This window comes from Rhincodon typus, chromosome 2 (assembly GCF_021869965.1).
Source record: "Rhincodon typus isolate 14 chromosome 2, sRhiTyp1.1, whole genome shotgun sequence".
Classification (NCBI taxonomy): Eukaryota; Metazoa; Chordata; class Chondrichthyes; order Orectolobiformes; family Rhincodontidae; genus Rhincodon; species Rhincodon typus.
The window spans coordinates 116,644,942-116,664,943 of record NC_063333.1 but is presented as its reverse complement, the minus strand read 5'-3'; the positions used below and the strand labels follow the sequence as shown (position 1 = coordinate 116,664,943).

Genomic DNA, 20,002 nt, shown 5'->3' with positions numbered 1-20,002 from the left:
AAGAGGAACTGTACTCCAGCCTTGATCAATCTTTGCCCTAAGTATCAAAAAGAGATGAGTTGGTCCTTGGTGATTTCATTGGCAGCTGTGAGGGACACAATCCTCTGGAATAGCTTGATTGGCAAAGAAGGTACCAGGAAGGTGAGCAGCAGTGTAGTCATCGCCTTGACGAAATGTAAGAGCATGGCCTGATTAATGAGCACTTTATTCCATCAGAGATTATTGCAAGACCTTATAGCAACACCCTGCTCCGAACATTGGCACCTGCTTGATTATGTTGTCATCTGATAGAGGACAACAAGGGTGTTTGCATCACTGGCATCATGAGAGGAGCTGACAACTGCTGGACGGACCATTGTCTAAACTACTCTACTATCTCCATTAGCCTGGCCTAAAAATGGCGGCGGCAGCAGCAGCAGCTGCTGCAGGAAATTCAATATCACTGGAGACTTAAGGACTCTGCAATGAAAGGGCTACTCAGTCAATGTCCCACAACTAATCTGGCAACATTCAACAACCAGGAATAACAGAATGTCCATGGCACCTGGCCTGCCTGTTAATCCGTCATAAACAACATGTGAGGGGGATCAAGGTTTCTCTAACAGGAGACCATAGGACTGGAATGACAAGCGACCAGGACACCTAGGAGCTACTATTTCTCGGGTGCGAGGTGATTCCAAAATCTGAAGGGAAGAAAGCAGAGCTGGAAACAAGGAAGGACGATGTCCAGCAGAAGAAAAACCCTGTGATACAAAGAGCAGATTTTGGGTGAAAATAGTATAGGAAATCCACCACCTTGTTGCCAACCATGATGGGTTGGTTTTGTCAAGGACCGAGAGGTCATTGGCGCTCATTGGAAAGAGCCCTTTGAGGATCTGCTCAACCAAGACCCAGACCTCAGTGTGGATTCCCTCAACCATATCTCACTGCTTGCTCTCTGTTAGCACCTCAGCAAAACTCCAGCCTGACATGAGGCTGAAAAGGCCATCTGACAGCTGAGAACCAAGTAAGCCTCTGGTGCAGACTGAATCCCTGTTGAAATATAACTGAGAAGAATTCTTGATTTAAATGCATAACCTCATCTCCCTTACATGGAAGGTGGAGCAAGACCTATCCAAGAAGAGTGCAAACCATAATATCAACCTTTTCATGCACGGCCTTCTTCAACCTGAAACACCTTTTTTGACTCTGTCATCCAAAAGGGGTGATACAGCATTCTCCTCCAAATTTGGATGTCTGCAGAACTTTTTGACAGCTTTCTGCTTGCTGCACAACAATGTACAAGCTGTGATCCTCGTCAACACATCTACCTTGGACTGAAATGAATGTGCAAACTGGAGTCAATAAGACTGTGCTGCATCTGCCTTGCCACAACACTCCACTTCATATCCATGAAGCTCCCCATTGGAGTGGAGATTCTTTACAACGCAGGTGTGAAATTTAAACTTGCATTTAATCAGTTAAGAACCAAAACTACCCCTCTCGGCAATGGACACAGATGATGTTTGCATGTGAGTATATTGAAGGCCAAGCTTCAAACCATCAGTGACACATTCAGAGAGGTGTATGAGAGAATGGGTTAAACATACAAAAGTTCACTGTTGGCCCATTGCTGCTGTGCAATTCTGCCCCCAACTATCAAGATCCTGGAGTTTCCTCTGTAAGGGCATTGTGGGTTGACCTACAGCATGTGGATTGCAGCAGTTCAAGAAGGCAGCGCATCAGCACCTTCTCAAGGGCAACAGCGGACAAGCAATAAATGCTGGCCAGCCAGCAATGTCCATGTCTTGGGCGTGAGTTAAAAAATTCACAGTGCGACTGGATATACATCAATTCTGATACCTTGAGAATCTCCTTTGTCAATGTTTGCCCTTGCTGAATGAATTCAGCACCACCTCCAGGGTGCCTTTGACCATTTGAGGAGCAGAGTGTTTGATGATGAAGACCTCGAGCATGGCACTAAGCTCAAGGGCAGCACAGTTGTCTATCCTTCAGTGTACATTGGACACATGGACAGTAGAAAGCAGGCTTCTCCAAATTTATAGGAAAAATCCCAAGATGACTCCACAAATTCCTGTAAATCTATCGACAGCATTGACACCCTGTAGCAACATTTGAGGCACTGGTTACGGTCAGTCAGCTACTTTGGGTGGGCTACATCATTCACATGCCTGACACACAACTTCAAAAACAAATTCTCTACTTCTGGCTTAATCACAGAAAATGGTTACCAGGAGGTCAAAAACATTGCTGCAAGGACCTGCTCAAAATCTCTCTGTCGAAATGCAAAATTCATGTTGATTCTTGGGAAGCTTTTGTCCTAGACTGTTTAAACTAAAGGAGAGGCCCCTCCGAAAATATCAAATCTCTAGCATTTCTCTTCTGTCCGAGTGGAAGCCAAAAGCAAGCAGTGGAAGGACCCTGCAAACATCTGATCATCTCACGCACCTGCCTCACCTGTGGCAGGGTGTGCAGATATAGCATTGCACTGTTTGGTTACATTAGGATCTACAACTCCAGAGTGGGAAAGAATCATCTCAGTCTCAGTACTGCCTAAGAAGAACAGTCATGTATTTTAAAAACATTTGAATGTACACCACTTGGTTCAGGAAATTTGTTGGGTTTTCAGTCCCATTTTCTAAAGTACTGTTGGATTGCTAATTATTTATTCAAGTTCCTCATTTTTAGATTCCTGTCATCCTCTAATTTCTGCAATTTTCATGCGTCATTTTTAAAAGGTAACTACCTAGTATTTATTTAATATCTTAATTTAAGAAAGGTACTGTAATATTTGTAGGAAATTTCAATTCTTCATATAAATCAGACAAATCAAATTGACAAAGGGAGTCTGGAGGACGAGTTCAAAGAATATATTTGAGTCAGTTTCTTAGATCAGTATTTTCTACAACGAAGGAAGGAAAGGACTGATTTGAACCTGATCATATGTAGTGAGAAAAAAATTAATGGTCTTCTAGGAGAGATTATTCAAGGTAAGAGTGATACTATCGTAGAATTTTACATTCAGTTTGCAGGTGAAAAATTTGTACCTGTAGTGTTTTAAACTTACAATTAATTTCAAGAGAATGAAGACAGTAAAGGCTAGATTGTAATGAGAAACAAGACTAAAAGGTAAAATGGTAGAGAAGCAGTTGCAGACATTTTAAGGAGATGTATTGTAACTCTCAACAAACATACATATTCTAGTGAGGAAAGAGAGGTTCCGCAACAATGATGCATCATCCTTGGCTAACTAAGAAGTTAAGGATGATATTAAATTGAAAGATCCATTGGGCAGAAAGAGACAACGTGAACTCTTATTCTCCTCACCTGTGTGTAAGGAGATTGGTTTAATTTTGAGAAGGATTAAAGTTGCCTCTCTCTCCTTCCTGGACCTCTCTATTTCCACCTCTGGCAACCACCTGGAAACCGATATCCATTTCAAGCCTACCGACTCCCACAGCTACCTAGTGTACACTTTCTCTCACCCACCTTCCTGTAAAAAGGCCATCCCCTATTCCCAATTCCTTTGCCTCCGCCGCATCTGCTCCCGAGATGAGGCATTCTACTCCCAGACATCCCAGATGTCCTCGTTTTTCAAGGACTGCAACTTCCCCTTGACAGTGGTCGAAAACGCCCTTGATCGTGTCTCTACAATTTCCCGCAACTCATCCCTCACACCCCGTCCCCGTAATAACGACTAAAACAGAATCCCCCTCATCTTCACGTACCACCCCACCAACTTCCGGATCCAATGCATCATCCTCCGACACTTCCGCCACCTGCAATCTGACCCCACCACCAAAGACACTTCTTTTTTTTTTTTCCCCTCCCCGCCCTTATCTGCTTTCCGGAGGGACCACTGTCTCTGTGACTCCCTTGTCCACTCCATGCTCCCCTCCAGCCCCACCACCCCTGGCACTTTTCCCTGCAACCGCAGGAAGTGCTACACCTGCCCCTACACCTCCCCCTTCCCCCCCCAGGCCCTAAGAAGACCTTCCATATCAAACAGATGTTTACCTGCATATCTGCTAATGTGGTATACTGTATCTGCTGTTCCCGTTGTGGCCTCCTCTACATCAGGGAAACCAAATGGAGGCTGGGGGACCGCTTTGCGGAATACCTATGCTCGGTTCGCAACAAACAACTGCATCTCCCAGTCGTGAACCATTTCAACTCCCCCTCCCACTCCTTGAACGATATGTCCATCCTGGGCCTCCTGCAGTGCCACAGTGATGCCACCTGAAGGTTGCAGGAACAGCACCTCATATTTCGCTTGGGAACCCTGCAGCCCAATGGTATCAATGTGGACTTCACAAGCTTCAAAATCTCCCCTCCCCCAACCACATCCCAAAACCAGCCTAGCTCATACCCGCCTCCCTAACCTGTCCGCCCATCTATCCAATCCTCCCACCTCAAGCCCTACCCCTGTCTCCTACCTACTAGCCTCATCCCGCCTCTTTGACCTGTCCGTCCTCCCTGGACTGACCTATCCCGTCCCTAACTTCCCACCTACACTCACCTTTACTGGCTCCAACCCCGCCTCCTTGACCTGTCTGTCTCCTCTCCACCTATCTTCTCCTTTATCCATCTTCTATCCGCCTCCCCCTTTCTCCCTATTTATTTCAGAATCTCCTGACTGCAAACCTGGTCTGTGTGCTAGTGGAAGAATTTGTGCTAGCCTAGGTTTGTGCTAGTAGGCCACAGTCAAAGAATCACTAACCAGTCATCCCTGCATTGCAGGTAAAATGACTACTTTGCATTGAATGCTAGAAGCCAACTAGCTAACAAGCCAGTCCTAAGAAAACAGGGCAACAGAAGGATTCTTGCTGTGGGTGCTGCCAGCCAACCACCATCAAACGAAAGACGTCAATTGGACGTAACTAACCTGCAAAAGCCAAAAAAGTCAATGTTCAACTATCAACGTTCTACAGTCCATTCTTCATGACCACCCAGAAAGACTGATCTGTATATCTCTCAACTTTTCTTTTTGAACTCCTTTCTTATTTCTGATCTATGTATATGTATGTTGCATTACTGTTTTGATTAGTTATTGAAAACAAATAAACTCTCTCTCTTTCATGAACTCAAGAAGGCATGGTGAAATTGGCTTCTTTTAAGGCATATTTTTTTTAAAAAATTAACCCTGTTGCAATTAACAAAATGGGCAGGTGGATGAAGATGGGGAGTCAGTTCATCCATCCTCACTTGGGAGATTAATGATGTGGGTTACCCATCTAGAACAATTGAAACTTGCCCTGGATTTGGCCATAATGATGGAAACCTCCAGTTGCTTGCTGAATGGATGTCTTTGTTGACATGACGGATTAAAAATGTAAGTGTCAAGCATTTGAAATCTTGTTTGAACATGTAGGTGAAATGTTTGGCCCCTGGATGCTTCCCCAGTTGCACATGCAGCAACAATCGGAAATTAGAAATGTCGGTGGCCATTTTAAATATTGGGTGCACAGAGCCAAGATTTTTCTCAACTCTGCACCCAACACAAGAACAAAAATTGGTATGTAAGTTATTTCCTAATCCGAGAGGATGATTTGAAAGGGAAGCTGAGACATAAAGGCTAGGGAAAGTAAAAATGGCTTCTTTGTTTAAATTGAGCCAATTTTCTGGGGAACTTTGGACTGCTAATGGACATGAGAAGATAAAGTCAAGTGAATGAGTGTGACCTTGCAAAAGGCTGGAATGGATGTAACCTTTCCTTTGTTTCTCCTGGGCTGTATCAGTTCAACTCTTGTAAACACTGGAATATCAGAACAGAATGACTACACCCAAAATTAGTCGTACAAAACTAAATAATGCTATTTTATGTTAAAAATTTAAAGTGAGTTCATTGCCTGCCTTGCTATATAGGTGTTCTCTTTATCAACGCAACTCAGAACTGTTGGTTCAAGGTGTCTTCTGAAAGTTTTATTGAGGCAAACACATACATTTGGAGGTCCCAAAGTTTAAATGAAACATTAAGCCAAGGGCCATAACCTTTTCAAATGGATGTTAAATATGCTTTTGGGCTTATCTGAAAAAGGTAGCAATTGTCCCAACATTCTGAGTAATGTTAACTCTCAGCATTAAAAACAGATAAAGATGTCATTCTTCCTGTGTCTGTTTGTGGAAGCTGATGTATAAATAGCTGTGATATTCACCTACAAAACAATAGTTCTTTATATGTGAAATATTTGCGGTGTACTGCTGCAAAGTGACATAAGTGCTATGTTAGTGAAAAATCCATGCTTCCAAAGGTGGAGGAGTCCAATGTAATGAGGGTCTTTGACACCTTGATAAGAGAGATAAAGTCTGCATTAATTTTTAAAGGATACATTAAGAAACATTCACAGTTGTATTTATCATGTCGATGAAACAAATACAGGCACAGATTTCTTTCAGCCTGCCGAAGAAACTGTTTAATAATTTAACTAGGATAATCTTTAATCTAACTGAGCTAACCATGAAAATTGAAATTACATCAATTTATTTAGTAAGCAGCAGGTTCGGGTAAATTTCTGCTTGCACTATCTGTCTTAAATCCATGCATGATTACAGGGTTGTTTCGGTGAAGATATGGTTATTGACCTGAAGAAATTCATAACCAAAATGACAATCCCTCAACAGGCAAGGGTCTAATACAAGATAGAATTATAGCTCATAAGAGGTCAGAATGGAAGTGAATGCAATTAAATTTGATACCTTTGAACTAAGGACATCATTAATCTTAATTGGCTGTATTAAGGACCAAAGTTGCTGTGCTATAATTTAGGAATTATACTGAACAAATGTATACTGATTGATGTAAGAAATTCATGCTTTCAGCACTGTGGTAATTGTTACTTTTGCTCTCTTTAATTGCTAAATGGCAGCTGTCCAAAATCTTTTATTATGAGTGACTATTGAAAACCTTTAGAAAGCCGAAAATGACATGCACGTTGCAGAACAAAAACAGAAGTTGCTGGAAAAGTCCAGGAGCATCTGTAAAGAAAAATCGGAGTTAATGTTTCGTGACCCGAAATGTTAGCTCTGATTTTTCTTCACAGATGCTGCCAGACCTGCTGAGCTTTTCCAGCAATTTCTGTTTTTGTTCCTGATTTACAGCATCCGCAGTTCTTTCAGTTTTTATGCATATCGCAGGGTTTCAGACATATGAAATCTATATAAGATCTTTAACTCTATCACAGACGCTCCTATGCCACTTTATGGACTGGATCATGGGAAGTTAAAATAGAGTGAAGTGTACAATAGACTTGGTTTTTGTTATCTGAAAATTTAATTTTAAAGCACTGATTTAACAAACTTCTAGTAAATTAGGTCATCTTTATAAGATTATCATTTGATTTTATGCGAAGAAGTGGTCAAATGACTAAAGGATGGTCAGACTTGATTAGGAAGAATTCTAAAATATCCACAGACCATGTGAGTTTCTGTGCCATGTGAATTAATGTCCCTGAATAAGCTCGTTAGGAAAAAAAACAGTAATTATTGTAGGGTTCTTGTGTTGCAGTGGTCAGGAGGCTTGGGTTTGAATCTCACCTGTTCCTAGAGGTGCATAATAACATCTCTGAACAGGTTGATTAGAAAGTATCGAAATAATTATTGTTAAATGCAGAGGGCCTTTTTTTTTGTTAATTTGATTTCATCAAACATGTAAATCAGGGGCTTCGCAAGCTTTGATTAAATTGTAATTTTTGTAGTGATCCCTGAAGTAGTGGAGCTTGAGAAACGGCACACCTTACATTTCTGAAGAAGGGTCTAGGCCTGAAACGTCAGTCTTCCTGCTCCTCTGATGCTGCTTGGCCTGCTGTGTTCATCCAGCTCTACACCTTGTTATCTCACTTTACCAAGTCCTTTGTAACATTCCAGAAAGAAAGAAAATGCAAGCTTATTGACATTCTTTGTGACAGTTTCTGTTTAGCTCAGTGCAGCTTGAGCTGGTTCTTTTGAAATGCTAAAAGTGGTGTATAATGTACCTTGAAGAGTCTTGCATGATTTGACATCAGATTGGTACATCTAGTTTGTACATGGTTTATCTTTCCTCTCCATAGATAAAGGTCACAATGATTTAGTCGAAATTTGGAAACTAATTTAGTGATATTTCAGCAACTTATAGCAGCAATTTGTCTTTGTCATATTTATTAAATTTCCTGTGCTCAGTTTTTAGCAAGGGGCAATCCTCAAGCGTAAAACACATACCTCTTTCAATCTCGGTGCCAGCATGTTAACAAGGGTCCATAATATGGTTACAGCACAGAAGAAGACCCTTGGGCTCATTGTATCAATGCTGGCTCTCTACAAGAGTGTATCAGCCAACCCCATTCCTCCACCCTTTTGATTATAGCCCTGCCAATTCTTTCTCTTCAGTTGCTTTGAAATTGTGACTGCATTATCCCCGGTGGCAGTGCATTCCAGGTTCTAGCCACCCACTACATGAAAAGGATTTTGCTTGTGACCTTGATGCTTCTTTTGTCAATCACCTTGAATCATTTGTCCTCTGGTTATTGACTCTTGCACCAGTGGGAACAATTACTTTCTATTTGCTCTGTAAAAATCCTTAATCATTTTGAATGGCTGTATCATGTTTCCTCTCAATCTGTTAAGGAGTTCAACATTTACTTTTCCGATACACCTACATATCTGAAGTCCATCGACCCTGACACTTTATGTCTTTCCTAAAGTCCAGAACTCAGAATTGAGCATTATACTCCATTAGAGGCTGAATCATGAAGGTTCATCATAGTATCTTTGTTTTTGCATGCTGCCTCTATTTACAGAGCTTTGGATCCTGTACACCTTTTTAACCTGCCCTGCCACCTTCAGCAATTTGTGCACATATTCACCTAGGTTTTGCAGTGCATTCCTACTCTTTGGAATTTTGCCTTTTACTTTATATAGTCTCTCCTACTTCTTCCTCCCAAAATGTACTGATTTAAAATTCTCTGCATTAAGTTTTTTTTTATCCAATATGTTACTGCCCAATATACCAGCCCATCCATACTGTTTGGACCTCCTCATCGCTAACAATACCTTTCCATTTCCTTTCACCCACAGAGCTGGAAATTGTGCCTTGTACACACGAGTCATTTGTATATATTCAAGAAAAGCAATGGATTGAATGCTGACCTTTAGCAGGAGCAAGGTGGAACAGAGGGGAGAGGTGTGTATTAGGATGAAGAGTACAAGAGATCAGTTGCAATAGATGCTTGTGCAAGGCAAAAGACCTTGAGGTAAATACAAAACAAAAGGTAATGAGATAATTTTAGAACAAAATTGAGTCCAGTGGAGGTGTAAAAGTTAAAGAAGAATAACAGCGGAGGAAGGAGACATGGAAAATTTGTCAAAGAAAAAACTACCGCAGCATAGGAATGTGTTGGAGGAAAGGCAGGAAGACCCCAGAAGTCCAGACCATCTCACCATCTGAAAGAGATATCTGCTCTGATTGCATAGAACATCGAATAATACAGCGCAGGACAGGCCTTTGGCCCACCAAATCTGTGTCAACCATGATGCAGTTCTAAATTAATCCGATCTTCTGGCACAAAGTCCATATCCTTCTATTCCCTGCCTGTTTGTCTGTATGTCTAAATGCCTCTTAAGTGATGCTGTTGTAACTGCTTCTAATACCTTTCCTGGCAGCACCTTCTAGGCATCTACCACTGTGTAATAAAATCTTTCCTTGCATATCTCCTTCACATTTATTCCTTTCACCTTAAACCTATGCCCCCTAGAATTGAACATTTCCATCTTGTGAAAAAGACTCCAACTATCCACCTTATCTTTGCCTCTCATAATTTTATAAACTTCAGCCTCTGATGCTCTAGCGAAAACAATCCAAGTTTGTCCAATTTCTCCTTTATAACTAATACACTCCAATCCAAGCAACATCCTAGTAAACCTCTTCTACACCTACTGCAAAGCTTCCACATTCTTTCATTAGTGCAGTGACCAGAACTGAGCACAATACTTCAAATGTGACCTAACCAAAGTCTTATACAGCTGCAACATGACTTGCCAACTTTTATACTCAGTGCCCCAACTGAGGAAGGCAAGCATGTTTTATGCCACCTTTACCACCTTATCCACTTCTTATGTTGCCATTTTTTTTGTGAGCTATGGACTAACACCCCAAAATCCCTCAATCACTGCTGCTAAGTGTGTTCCATTTATTATATATTTTCCTCTTGTATTTGACCTTCCAAAATGCTTAATGTCACACTTATCCAGATTAAATTCCATCTGCCATTTTTCCATCCAACTTTCCAACCGATCCAAGCTTGGGCAACCTGCTCACTGTCCAAAAATTCACCAAGTTTCATATCATCTGGAAACTTACTAATCAAACTACCTATAGTTTCATCCAAGTAATTTATATACATTTCAAACAAGAGGTTCCAGCTCTGATCTCTGCACAACACCACTGATCACAGACCTCCAGTCAGAAAAACACCTCTCTGCAACTACTCTGTAGCTTCTATGGTTAAGCCAATTTTGTATCCAATTTGCCAACTCACTGTGGATCCCATGTGACTTAATCCTCTGGACCAGTCTACCTTGAAGGACCTTGTCAAATGCTTTACTAAAAGTCCATGTAGACAACATCCACTGACCTACCCTCCTGAATCATCTTTGTCACTTCCTCAAAAATCTCAAGTTTGTGAGACAAGACTTCCCTCACATAAAGCTATGCTGACTATCCCTAATAAGTCCATTCATTTCTAAATACGAGTAAATCCTATCCCTAAGGATCTTCTCCAGTAATTTCCCTATTGCTGATGTAAGGCTCAATGGCCTATAATTTCCAGGATTATCCCTGTTGTTGTTCTTAAACAAAGGAACAAAATTGGCTATTCTGCAGTCTTCTAGGATCTTGCCTGTGGCTAAAGAAGATAGAGATCTCTATCCAGGCCCCAGCAATCTCCTCCCTTGCCTGCTTCAGTATCTTGGGATAAATGCCATCAGGCCCTGGGACTTACCTACCTTAGTGTTTTCAAGACACCCAACACCACCTCCTCTTTCTTAATATTGACATGGCCTAGAATATCAAAATATCCCTCCCTAATCTTACCACATCTACATCTATCACTTTGGTGAATGCCGATGCGAAATACACATTAAACAGCTCACCTCCTTCCTCTTGATCCATGCATTAATTTTCTCTTGTCATTGAGTGGACCTATCCTTTCCCAAGCTATCCTCTTGCTACTAATATGCCATAAAATGCCTTGGGATTATTCTCAATCCTCCTTGCCGACAATATTTCATGGCCCCCTTTAGCCCTCCTCATTCCTTGCTTAAGTTCTTTTGTGCTCCCGTTATGTTTCTCAAGGTCCTTTGTTTGATTTCAATTTCCTAAATCTTATATATGCTTTCTTTTTCTTTTTGACTAACTCATCGTCCAAGGTTCCTGAATCTTGCCATTCCTTATCTTTTATCCTCATAGGAACGCACTGATCCTGAACTTTGATCAATTGGCCTTTAAAAGACTCCCAAATGTCAGCTGTGGATTTATCCTGAAACAGCCGTACCCAATCTAATTTCTCCACTTCCTGCCTAATAATATTATAATTCGCTTTCCCCCAGTTTAGCATTTGTCCTGAGGACCAGTCTTACCCTTATCCATAACTGTCTTAAAGCTTATGGAATTATCATCACTGTTGCCAAAATGCTCTTTCACTGAAACTTCAATTACCTGGCCAGGCTCATTCCCCAATTCTAAGGTGTAGTATGGCCCCTTCCATAGTTGGGCTATCTACACATCGTTTCAAGAAACCCTCCTCAACAAATTCTGCCCTATCCAAGCGCCTGGCATTAAGGGAGTCCCAGTCAATATTGGGGAAGTTAAAATCACCCACTAAAAACAACACTGCTGTTTTTACATCTTTCCATGATCTGCTTACATATCTGTTCGTCTATTTCCCACTGGCTATAGGGAGGCCTATAGGATAACCCCATCATAATGATTGCACCTTTCTTATTCCTGAGTTCTACACATGACCTCGCTGGATGAACCCTCCAAGATGTCCTCTTTTTATACAGTTGTGACATTCTTCTTAAGCACTATTGGAGCTCCCCCACCCCTTTTTAGATCCCTCTCTTATCACACCTGAAACTTCTATACCCTGAAACGTTGAGTTGCCAGTCCTGTCCTTCTCTCAACCTGGTTTCTATATTGGCTACAACATTGTAGTTCCATGTACTAATCCAGGCTCTAAGCTCCTCTGCTTTACCTGTTGCACTCCTTGCGTTAAAATAAATACACTTCAGACTGCCAGTCCTACTGTGTCTATTAACCTGGCCCTGCTTGTTCTTTCTATTGGAATTATCTCCTCCTCTTCCTAGTGGTTTTGTTGCAACCATCCTACTTTACCAACACTTGCTGTTTGAATATAGTCAGGCTGTTTGTGAGAAAGAGCCGATTATTTAATCTAATGATCGGTCCAAAACAAAAGACCATTCCTTGCCCACAACCTGTCTTAGGATATGCGAAATCTAAACTTCATTTGAGGTTTGAATATGAAACCATTCAAAGTACAATATGCTGATTTGATGTCAATTTGAAACCAGCTATAGTGATAAATTTCTTTAAAATCCTTTTTTTTCTGGTGCTTGTATGATTACTGTATCTAAAGCACTGGAGCAGGATAGAATAACTTGGTGTTTTGTGCTTTTGTCCATCAATAGGTATAGAGTCATATAGCAAGGAAATCAACCCTTTGGTCTAACTTGTCCATGCTGACAAAGATTCCCAAACTAAACTTGACCCCACCTGCCTGCATTTGACTCACATCCCTCTAAACCTTTCCTATTCATGTACCTGTCCAAAAGTCTTGTAAATATTGTAACTGTACCTGCATCTACCACTTCCTCTGGCAGTTCATTCCACATATAAACCATCCTCTGTGCGAAAAAGTTGCCCCTCAGGTCCCTTTTAAATCTTTCTCCTCTCATCTTAAAAATATGCCCTCCAGTTTTGAACTCTCCCCGCCCCCATCCTAGGGAAAAGACCTTTACTATATACCTTATCTCTGCCTCTCATGATTTTATAAACCTCTATAAGGTCACCCCTCAACCTTCCTATGCTCCAGTGAGAAAAGTCTCAGCCTATCCAGCCTATTCCCTGTAATTCTCACCCTCTAGTCCTGACAACGTCCTGGTAAATCTTTCTGAACCCTCTTCAATTTAATAATATCTTTCCTATAGCAGGGCAACCAGAACTATAGACAGTACTCCAAAAGTGGCCTCTTGTACAATCTCAATGTGACATTCCAACTCCTGTACTCAATGATCTGAAGGCAAGCATGCTAAATGCCATCTTAACCACCCTGTGATGCAAGTTTCAAAAATTATGTACCTGAATCCCACATTCGTCTATTCGACAACACTACCCAGGGCCCTACTATTAACTGTGTAAGCCCTGCCCTTGTTCGCTTTACCAAAATGCAAACACTTTGCATTTATCCAAATTAAACTCAATCTGCCATTCCTCAACCCATTAGTCTAATTGATCAAGATCCCTCTGTAATCTTAGATAACCTTTTTCACTATCGACTACACCACTAATTTTGATGTCATCTGCAAACTTACTAACCGTGCTTCTTAAATTCTTATTCAAATCGTTTATAAAATCAATAGTGAATCCAGCACCAATCCCTGCAGAATGCCGCTGGTCATGGGCCTTCAGTCCAAAAAACAACCCTCCACCACCACCCTCTGTCTCCTACCAGCAAGCTGATTTTAGAATTAGAATTAGGTTTATTGTCACATGTACTCACGTGAATACAGTGAAAAGTTTACAAGGTATCCAATTGAGAAGCGCTGCCTGAATCCCATGTGATCTAACTTTGCTAATCAGTCTACCACACAGAACCTTGTCAAAGGCTTTAGTAAAGTCCATGTAGACAACATCTGCCACTCTGCCTTCCCCTATCTTTATGGTTACATCTTGAAAAAAAATCAATCAAGTTTGTGAGACAGTATTTCCCATGCACAAAGCCATGCTGACTATCTCTGTTCTGGAATTCTGTCAGTACAGGAGAGGGGAAGAAGTTGTTTTTATTCATACATTCCTGCATTGTAGAAATGTTAATTAGCTTTGAAGAAGCATGATGAGGAGACCTCTGTTACAAAGGATATGAACTATTTAATTCATGAAGATGCAAACTACGGAATCTGTTTCAAGACAGTGCCCTGAGATAATTAGAAGTGTCAGCACTGAATGTCTAACTTTTCAAACAGGAAAATATGATTGGAATATACAAAAGATAACATGTCCGGTCAGCCACTGCTGAATTGTACGTGTGAGGCTTTGTTCTGAATCTGTCAAGTTTTAACTTGGAGTCAGGTGTGTTTCATCCAGAAAACAGGAATTTATCAAATCCGACACTGACATACATTTGGCTTCAAATTTTGTGCTGATAAATGAGTATTGTTTGCATATATTTGTGAGGGAGTGACTGTGTGACTGTAAGAAAGCGAGAGTTTGTGGTTGAATTTGTTTGATTGAGAGATTGTGCTGGAGCATGTGTCAGAGGTTTTGTGTAAGATTGTGTGACTGTGAGATGGTGAGTTTGTATTGCTTTACATGTGTGTCTGTGCATGTAATGACAGTGTTTGTGTGTGTGTGAGCATGTGTCCTGTAAGAGCTTAGGTGTGTGCTGGTGTGACAGAATGAGTTTGTGTGTGTTTGCCTGTGTGTGAGATGAAGGAACTCCGAAGGGATGTTAATGTCTTCCAGAGAAAGTGACTATCTGACCTAGAGAGATTCACAGCAAGACTTCCTCACGTTCGTAATACAATCTCCTGGCAATATACCATTTGTCCTCTAACTTTTGGCTCCGCCATCACGTTCGCCTTCTGATACCATAAACAACTTGGACCATAATATTTCATTGTTTCTTACCACTTTAAACAGAAACTTTGTTTTTCCTATCTTTTTCGCCACAAACATGAATTACATGTCACCACGTTATATTTTCTCTGCCAATATTTTAAATATAATTCAAACGATGCAAATGACAAAGATGATGATGCAATGAGATGTAGCAAACTCTGTTACACTCAGTACCTTCATGTTGCCAAATTATTATACCCAGTCAGAAAACTGGCCTTCCTCAGGGACATATCCTCATTGGATCTGGAAATGTGGACAGGCAAGGAATGGGTATTTTAATATGTTACTGTGTTAGTTTGGAAATCTCTGCCACAAATAGATATTTTTTCCACATGGTCCATCTGCCAATGACTTGCCTACCCAGTGAACCTGTCCATACCTGTTTACAGCCTGTTTGGTCATCCCCACAGTGTTCTCTCCCACCCTACCCAGTCTTGTCAATAAACCTGGAGACTTTACACTTTTTCCCTTTGTCTAAATCATTAATATTGATTGTAAATGGCTATGGCTTTAGCAGCAACCCTTCTGGTGCCCATTAGAACCAGCTCACCAAGCTGGAAATAACCCTGTTTATGGTCGACCAGCCAATCCTCTAACCTTCAAGACACAGCAAGCACTGCTCTAATTGCACAGTCTGGCTTAACATTACAATATTGTTGTGTACTCTCAGAAAACAACTAGAGAGGTGAGGGATGGAGGCAGAGAAGCGATGGGCAAAAGAGAGACAGCGAGAGAGAAAGAGGGAGATGGAAAAGGAGAAGCCAAGGCAATGTGTGTGTGAAAGAGAGCAAGAGCAAGGGCTGTGAAGGCTCACTGAGCTGAATAGCTCCCTAAATAACGATACAAAATTTAGAGACAGATCTACAGTCATTGGATAGTGTGGAGATGGCATTTCCAACCCCTGGCCAAGGAGTGTTTGATGGGAACAATGTAGAGGTTGCATTTTACTCGGTGCCCAACCCTGTGCTCTACCTGTCCTGGGAGTGTTTGATGAGGATGTTGTGGAGTATCTGTTATTCTATACATAAACTGCCCTGATTCCCTCTTGGATTCAATTTGTATGTCAATCCTGGGTATGCATTGTTCAATGTACAAAGCTCTCCAAACCCCTCAATTAGATTCCAGACTGTACACACTCTTCAGCATATGTTATTTGATATATGAACCTAATCAAACCACTGAATTAGATTAGTTCCTGGAAATTTGTCTGCCTTTATGTTTTTTAAGACTTTCAGCACCACCTCTTCTGTAATGTGGATTGTTTTCAAGACATTAGTGTTTGTTTTCCCGAGTTTCCTAACCTCCAAGTCTTTCTCCACAGTAAAAACTGACACAAAATGTTCATTTAGTATCTCTCCCATCTCGTGTTGTTCCACACATAGACGACCTCCTTGATCTTTAAGGAGTCCTATTTTCTCCCATGTTGCGCTTTTGCTCTTAACGTACTTGTAGAATATCATTGGATTATCCTTAATCTTATCTGCCAGACCTATCTCATCTCCCTTTTTTGACCCTTCTCATTTTCCTGTTAAGAATGTACCTACACCCCTTATAATCTTCAAGAGATTCACTTGATCCCAGTTGTCTATACCTAATATGTGCCTCCTTATTCCTTACCAGAGCCTCAATATTTTTATTCATTCCTTCTTCCCTACGCTTACCAGCCTTGCTCTTCACACTAACAGGAAGCGGCTAAGTCCTTGATGTATTTTGAGGGGTCTGGTCCATAAAACATCAACTCAAGCTTTAGCAGTTGTTTGCATTAGGGATCAAAAGAGTCACTCAATTGTCTTAGAACAACACCAGCCTTAGACATAAATTATTTTCATAAATGTTAAGTTTCAACATATTTCCAAATCACTTGAAAGCCTCCCACTTACCAGTTGTTCCTTTTACCTGTAAACATTCTGCTCCAGTCAACTTCTAAAAATTCCTGTCACGTATCATCAAAAGTGGCCTTACTCCTATTAAGAGCTTTAACTTTTATACAAGGCCTATCCTTTTCCATAACTATTTTAAAACTAATAGAATTATGATCACTGGTCCCAAAGTGCTCCCCCACTAACTCTTCAGCCACTTGCCCTGCTTTATTTCTCCAGAGAAGATCATGTTTTGCACCTTCTGTAGTAGGTACATCTACATATTGATAAAGAAAATTTTCTTGAACACATTTAACAAATTCCTCCCCATTCAAGCGCTTAACAGTATGGAAGTCCCATTCTATGTTTGGAAAGTTAAAGTCCTCTACTATTACCACCCTATCATCCTTACAAATACCTGAAATCTCTTGACATATTGGCTCCTCACTTTACCTCTGACTATTGGGAGGCCTTTAGTACAATCCCATCAAGGTGACCATCCCCTTCTTATTTCTGAATTCCACCATTTAGCTTCACTGAAAGAAATATCCTCTCTGAGTTTTCCCTAATCAAAACACCACTTCCCCTTGTTTCTTGCCTTCCTTTCGATCCTTCCTTTAGCATCTATACCCTGGAACATTGAGCTGCCAGACCTGTTCCTTCTTCGTCCATGTTTCTGAAATAGCCATGATATCCCAGTCTTATATTCACATACATGCCCTGAATTCATCTGCCTTATCTGTAAGACCCCTTGCATTGAAATAACTGCAGTTTAATTCTTCAGAATTACTTCATTCTCTGACTTGCTGTTGCCTGCCTTTTCTAATTAACTTGCTGTGCTTAACTTCATAACCATCCTCATCTGTCTCTCTATTCTCACTACTATTTAAGATCCCCCCACCCCCCACCCCATCACCACTTCCTGCTAGTTTAAAGACTCCCAAGTAGAACTAGCAAATCTCCCTACCAAGATGTTAGTGTCCATCCTGTTCAGGTTATTATTAGTTAGAGCATGGTGAAAGAGCAAGACTCTCTCAGAACTCTGAAATACTCTTGTTTGCACTCCAGGCATTACAATAAAGTAGAATTCATGCTTTTAACCTGAATGTTGTGATTTGCTCCTTTGAGGCAATTGATAAAATATAGATTGGACATTGGACAGCCTATATTTATTCTGGTATGACCTACTGCCAAAAGCGTAGATTAGCAACCTTGAGACACCACATCCTCTCACTATTTATACTCATGTATTGATTCAAAGTAGGTTAGGTTCTGCACGTAGAGTTTCATCTATGAGACGGATGGGAGTTACAACGATGGATATGAAATGCCAGTGGGTAAGAAGTCATGCTTAACCACAGAATCATAATATTTAAGCACAAGAAGACTGAGAAATGTTTCATTGTTTATTACTTGGTTTAATTTTAAAATGTATATGCTGCATCTTCTAATTTTGTCTTTCAATGTTTGTTTCTGCAGATTCCTAAGGCATGTCTTTAAGTTTGGACGTAGTTTTCTGATAGTGTAGGATTGAGTTGATCCACCTATTCACTGTGACAACATGGAGGTTGATTCTAAGAAATCTTCTGGTGATTCCGTGAGACTTAAGAAGGATATCTCCTTGTTGCATGGCATTTGCCTGATTGTTGGAAACATGATTGGATCTGGCATCTTTGTTTCTCCCAAAGGAGTTCTAATATTCAGTGGTTCCTATGGCCTTTCATTGATTATCTGGGCATTGGGAGGAGTATTTTCTGTCTTTGGAGCACTCTGCTATGCAGAACTTGGAACAACTATAAAGAAATCTGGAGCAAGCTATGCCTACATACTGGAATCGTTTGGGGGTTTCCTGGCATTTCTGCGTCTCTGGACATCTCTATTAATTGTTGAGCCAGCATGCCAAGCTGTCATTGCCATCACATTTGCCAATTATCTGATTCAGCCCTTTTTTCCAACTTGTGATCCACCTTATTCTGCTGTGCGATTGTTGGCTGCCTTTTGCATAGGTAAGGAGCTAATATTCAACTACGTACGATGTTGTGATATTGAGTTCAATGAACATGGTAACTTGGAAGCTGGTACCACGAAAAAAGTGACCATGAAACCTGTTGGATTATTACAATAGAGTAGTTTGCTCATGTTCTTCAGGGAGAAGAGTCTGCTTCCTCTGTCCTGTCTGGGCTATATATTTGATTGCAGTCTCACACAACATATTTGACTGCTAATGCCTTCTGAAGTGATCAAGCAATAAGTAAGGAAAATGAAAAATGGTCAAAAATGCAATCTAGCCAACATTGTTGAAATCCCAATTTTAAAAAAAAATGATTATACTTGAAATAAAAATGAACTTGCCACTAAACTTTATTTTGTGAGGTAACTTGCCATTTTAGTAAGTCAGAAATTCTAGTGGCCCAGGGATTTTATATGATGTAGGGGTCAAACAGTAAGACATTTATCGATGGACATTATTTCAATGTAGGCCTGTAATAAATATTGTATTAAATCCTCATAAGACCATGCACTAGTGGCAGCCTTCCATCTCAAAATGGTTTGTATCTAGGTGGTCAACTGCATTAAGCATCACCTGGTATAGCTCGCAAGCCTCTTCCTGGCAAGACAGTCCATATTTGTTGCAGAGGAACACTGTGCTGACAAAGATGCAGAATACTTTCTTTTCAACCAACTGAGCTTCTCCTTTCTGCTTGCTTGTTCCAGTGCCTTTCCACTCAGCCTCTAGAGGTCACAACTGTCATCACCTGTCCTATAGTTTCTAGTGTCAGTGTCCGTCATCTTTGTTTCTCACACTTGATGGCCTAATAGTGGTGGTATGAATGCCCAGGAGGACGTGGTTCATTGGCAGTTTACTGTACAGAAGGTTGTTTGTGTGTCCAGCCATCACGTAGTGAATGTGGCCAAGCTACCACAGACATCATTGGCTTAGCAATGCACGTTTGATGTAATTAGCACATACCAGGACTTGTAAGTTGATGATGCAGTCCTTCCAAGAGATGATGAGGATACATCTGAGACAAAAGCTGAAAACTGTTCAGCCATTCTTCTTATCTAGAAAATGTTATCGGCTACACCACTACAGAGAAGTGCATTAAAGGACAAGGCTTGGTAAACTCTTAATTTAGGGTTCTCCATCAGATTTGTGTTGCTCTACGCTCTCAATCTGGACATAACAATTGTAGCTTTTGTGATTTATGTGTTGATTTCAGCATCAAATGACAGATTGCGGGAGATTATGATGTCT

At 40.8% G+C, this 20,002-nt stretch overlaps 1 protein-coding gene across 12 annotated transcripts in view; it reads left to right on the top strand.

Annotated features, from left to right (window-relative positions):
• The window catches only part of si:dkeyp-120h9.1 (Y+L amino acid transporter 2-like), a 158,675-nt gene that overhangs the window by 75,552 nt on the left and 63,121 nt on the right, over positions 1-20,002 (top strand). For 7 of the 12 annotated variants that reach the window (XM_048610143.1, XM_048610121.1, XM_048610112.1 and 4 more), the window contains 2 exons: positions 9,049-9,154; positions 18,226-18,752. In XM_048610143.1, coding sequence (XP_048466100.1) covers positions 18,308-18,752 — 445 coding nt within the window. In that variant the 5' untranslated portion in view covers positions 9,049-9,154; positions 18,226-18,307. Of the gene's footprint in view, positions 1-9,048; positions 9,225-18,225; positions 18,753-20,002 lie in introns of all 12 variants that reach the window. The other 5 variants (XM_048610163.1, XM_048610176.1, XM_048610169.1 and 2 more) reach the window with 2 other exon arrangements.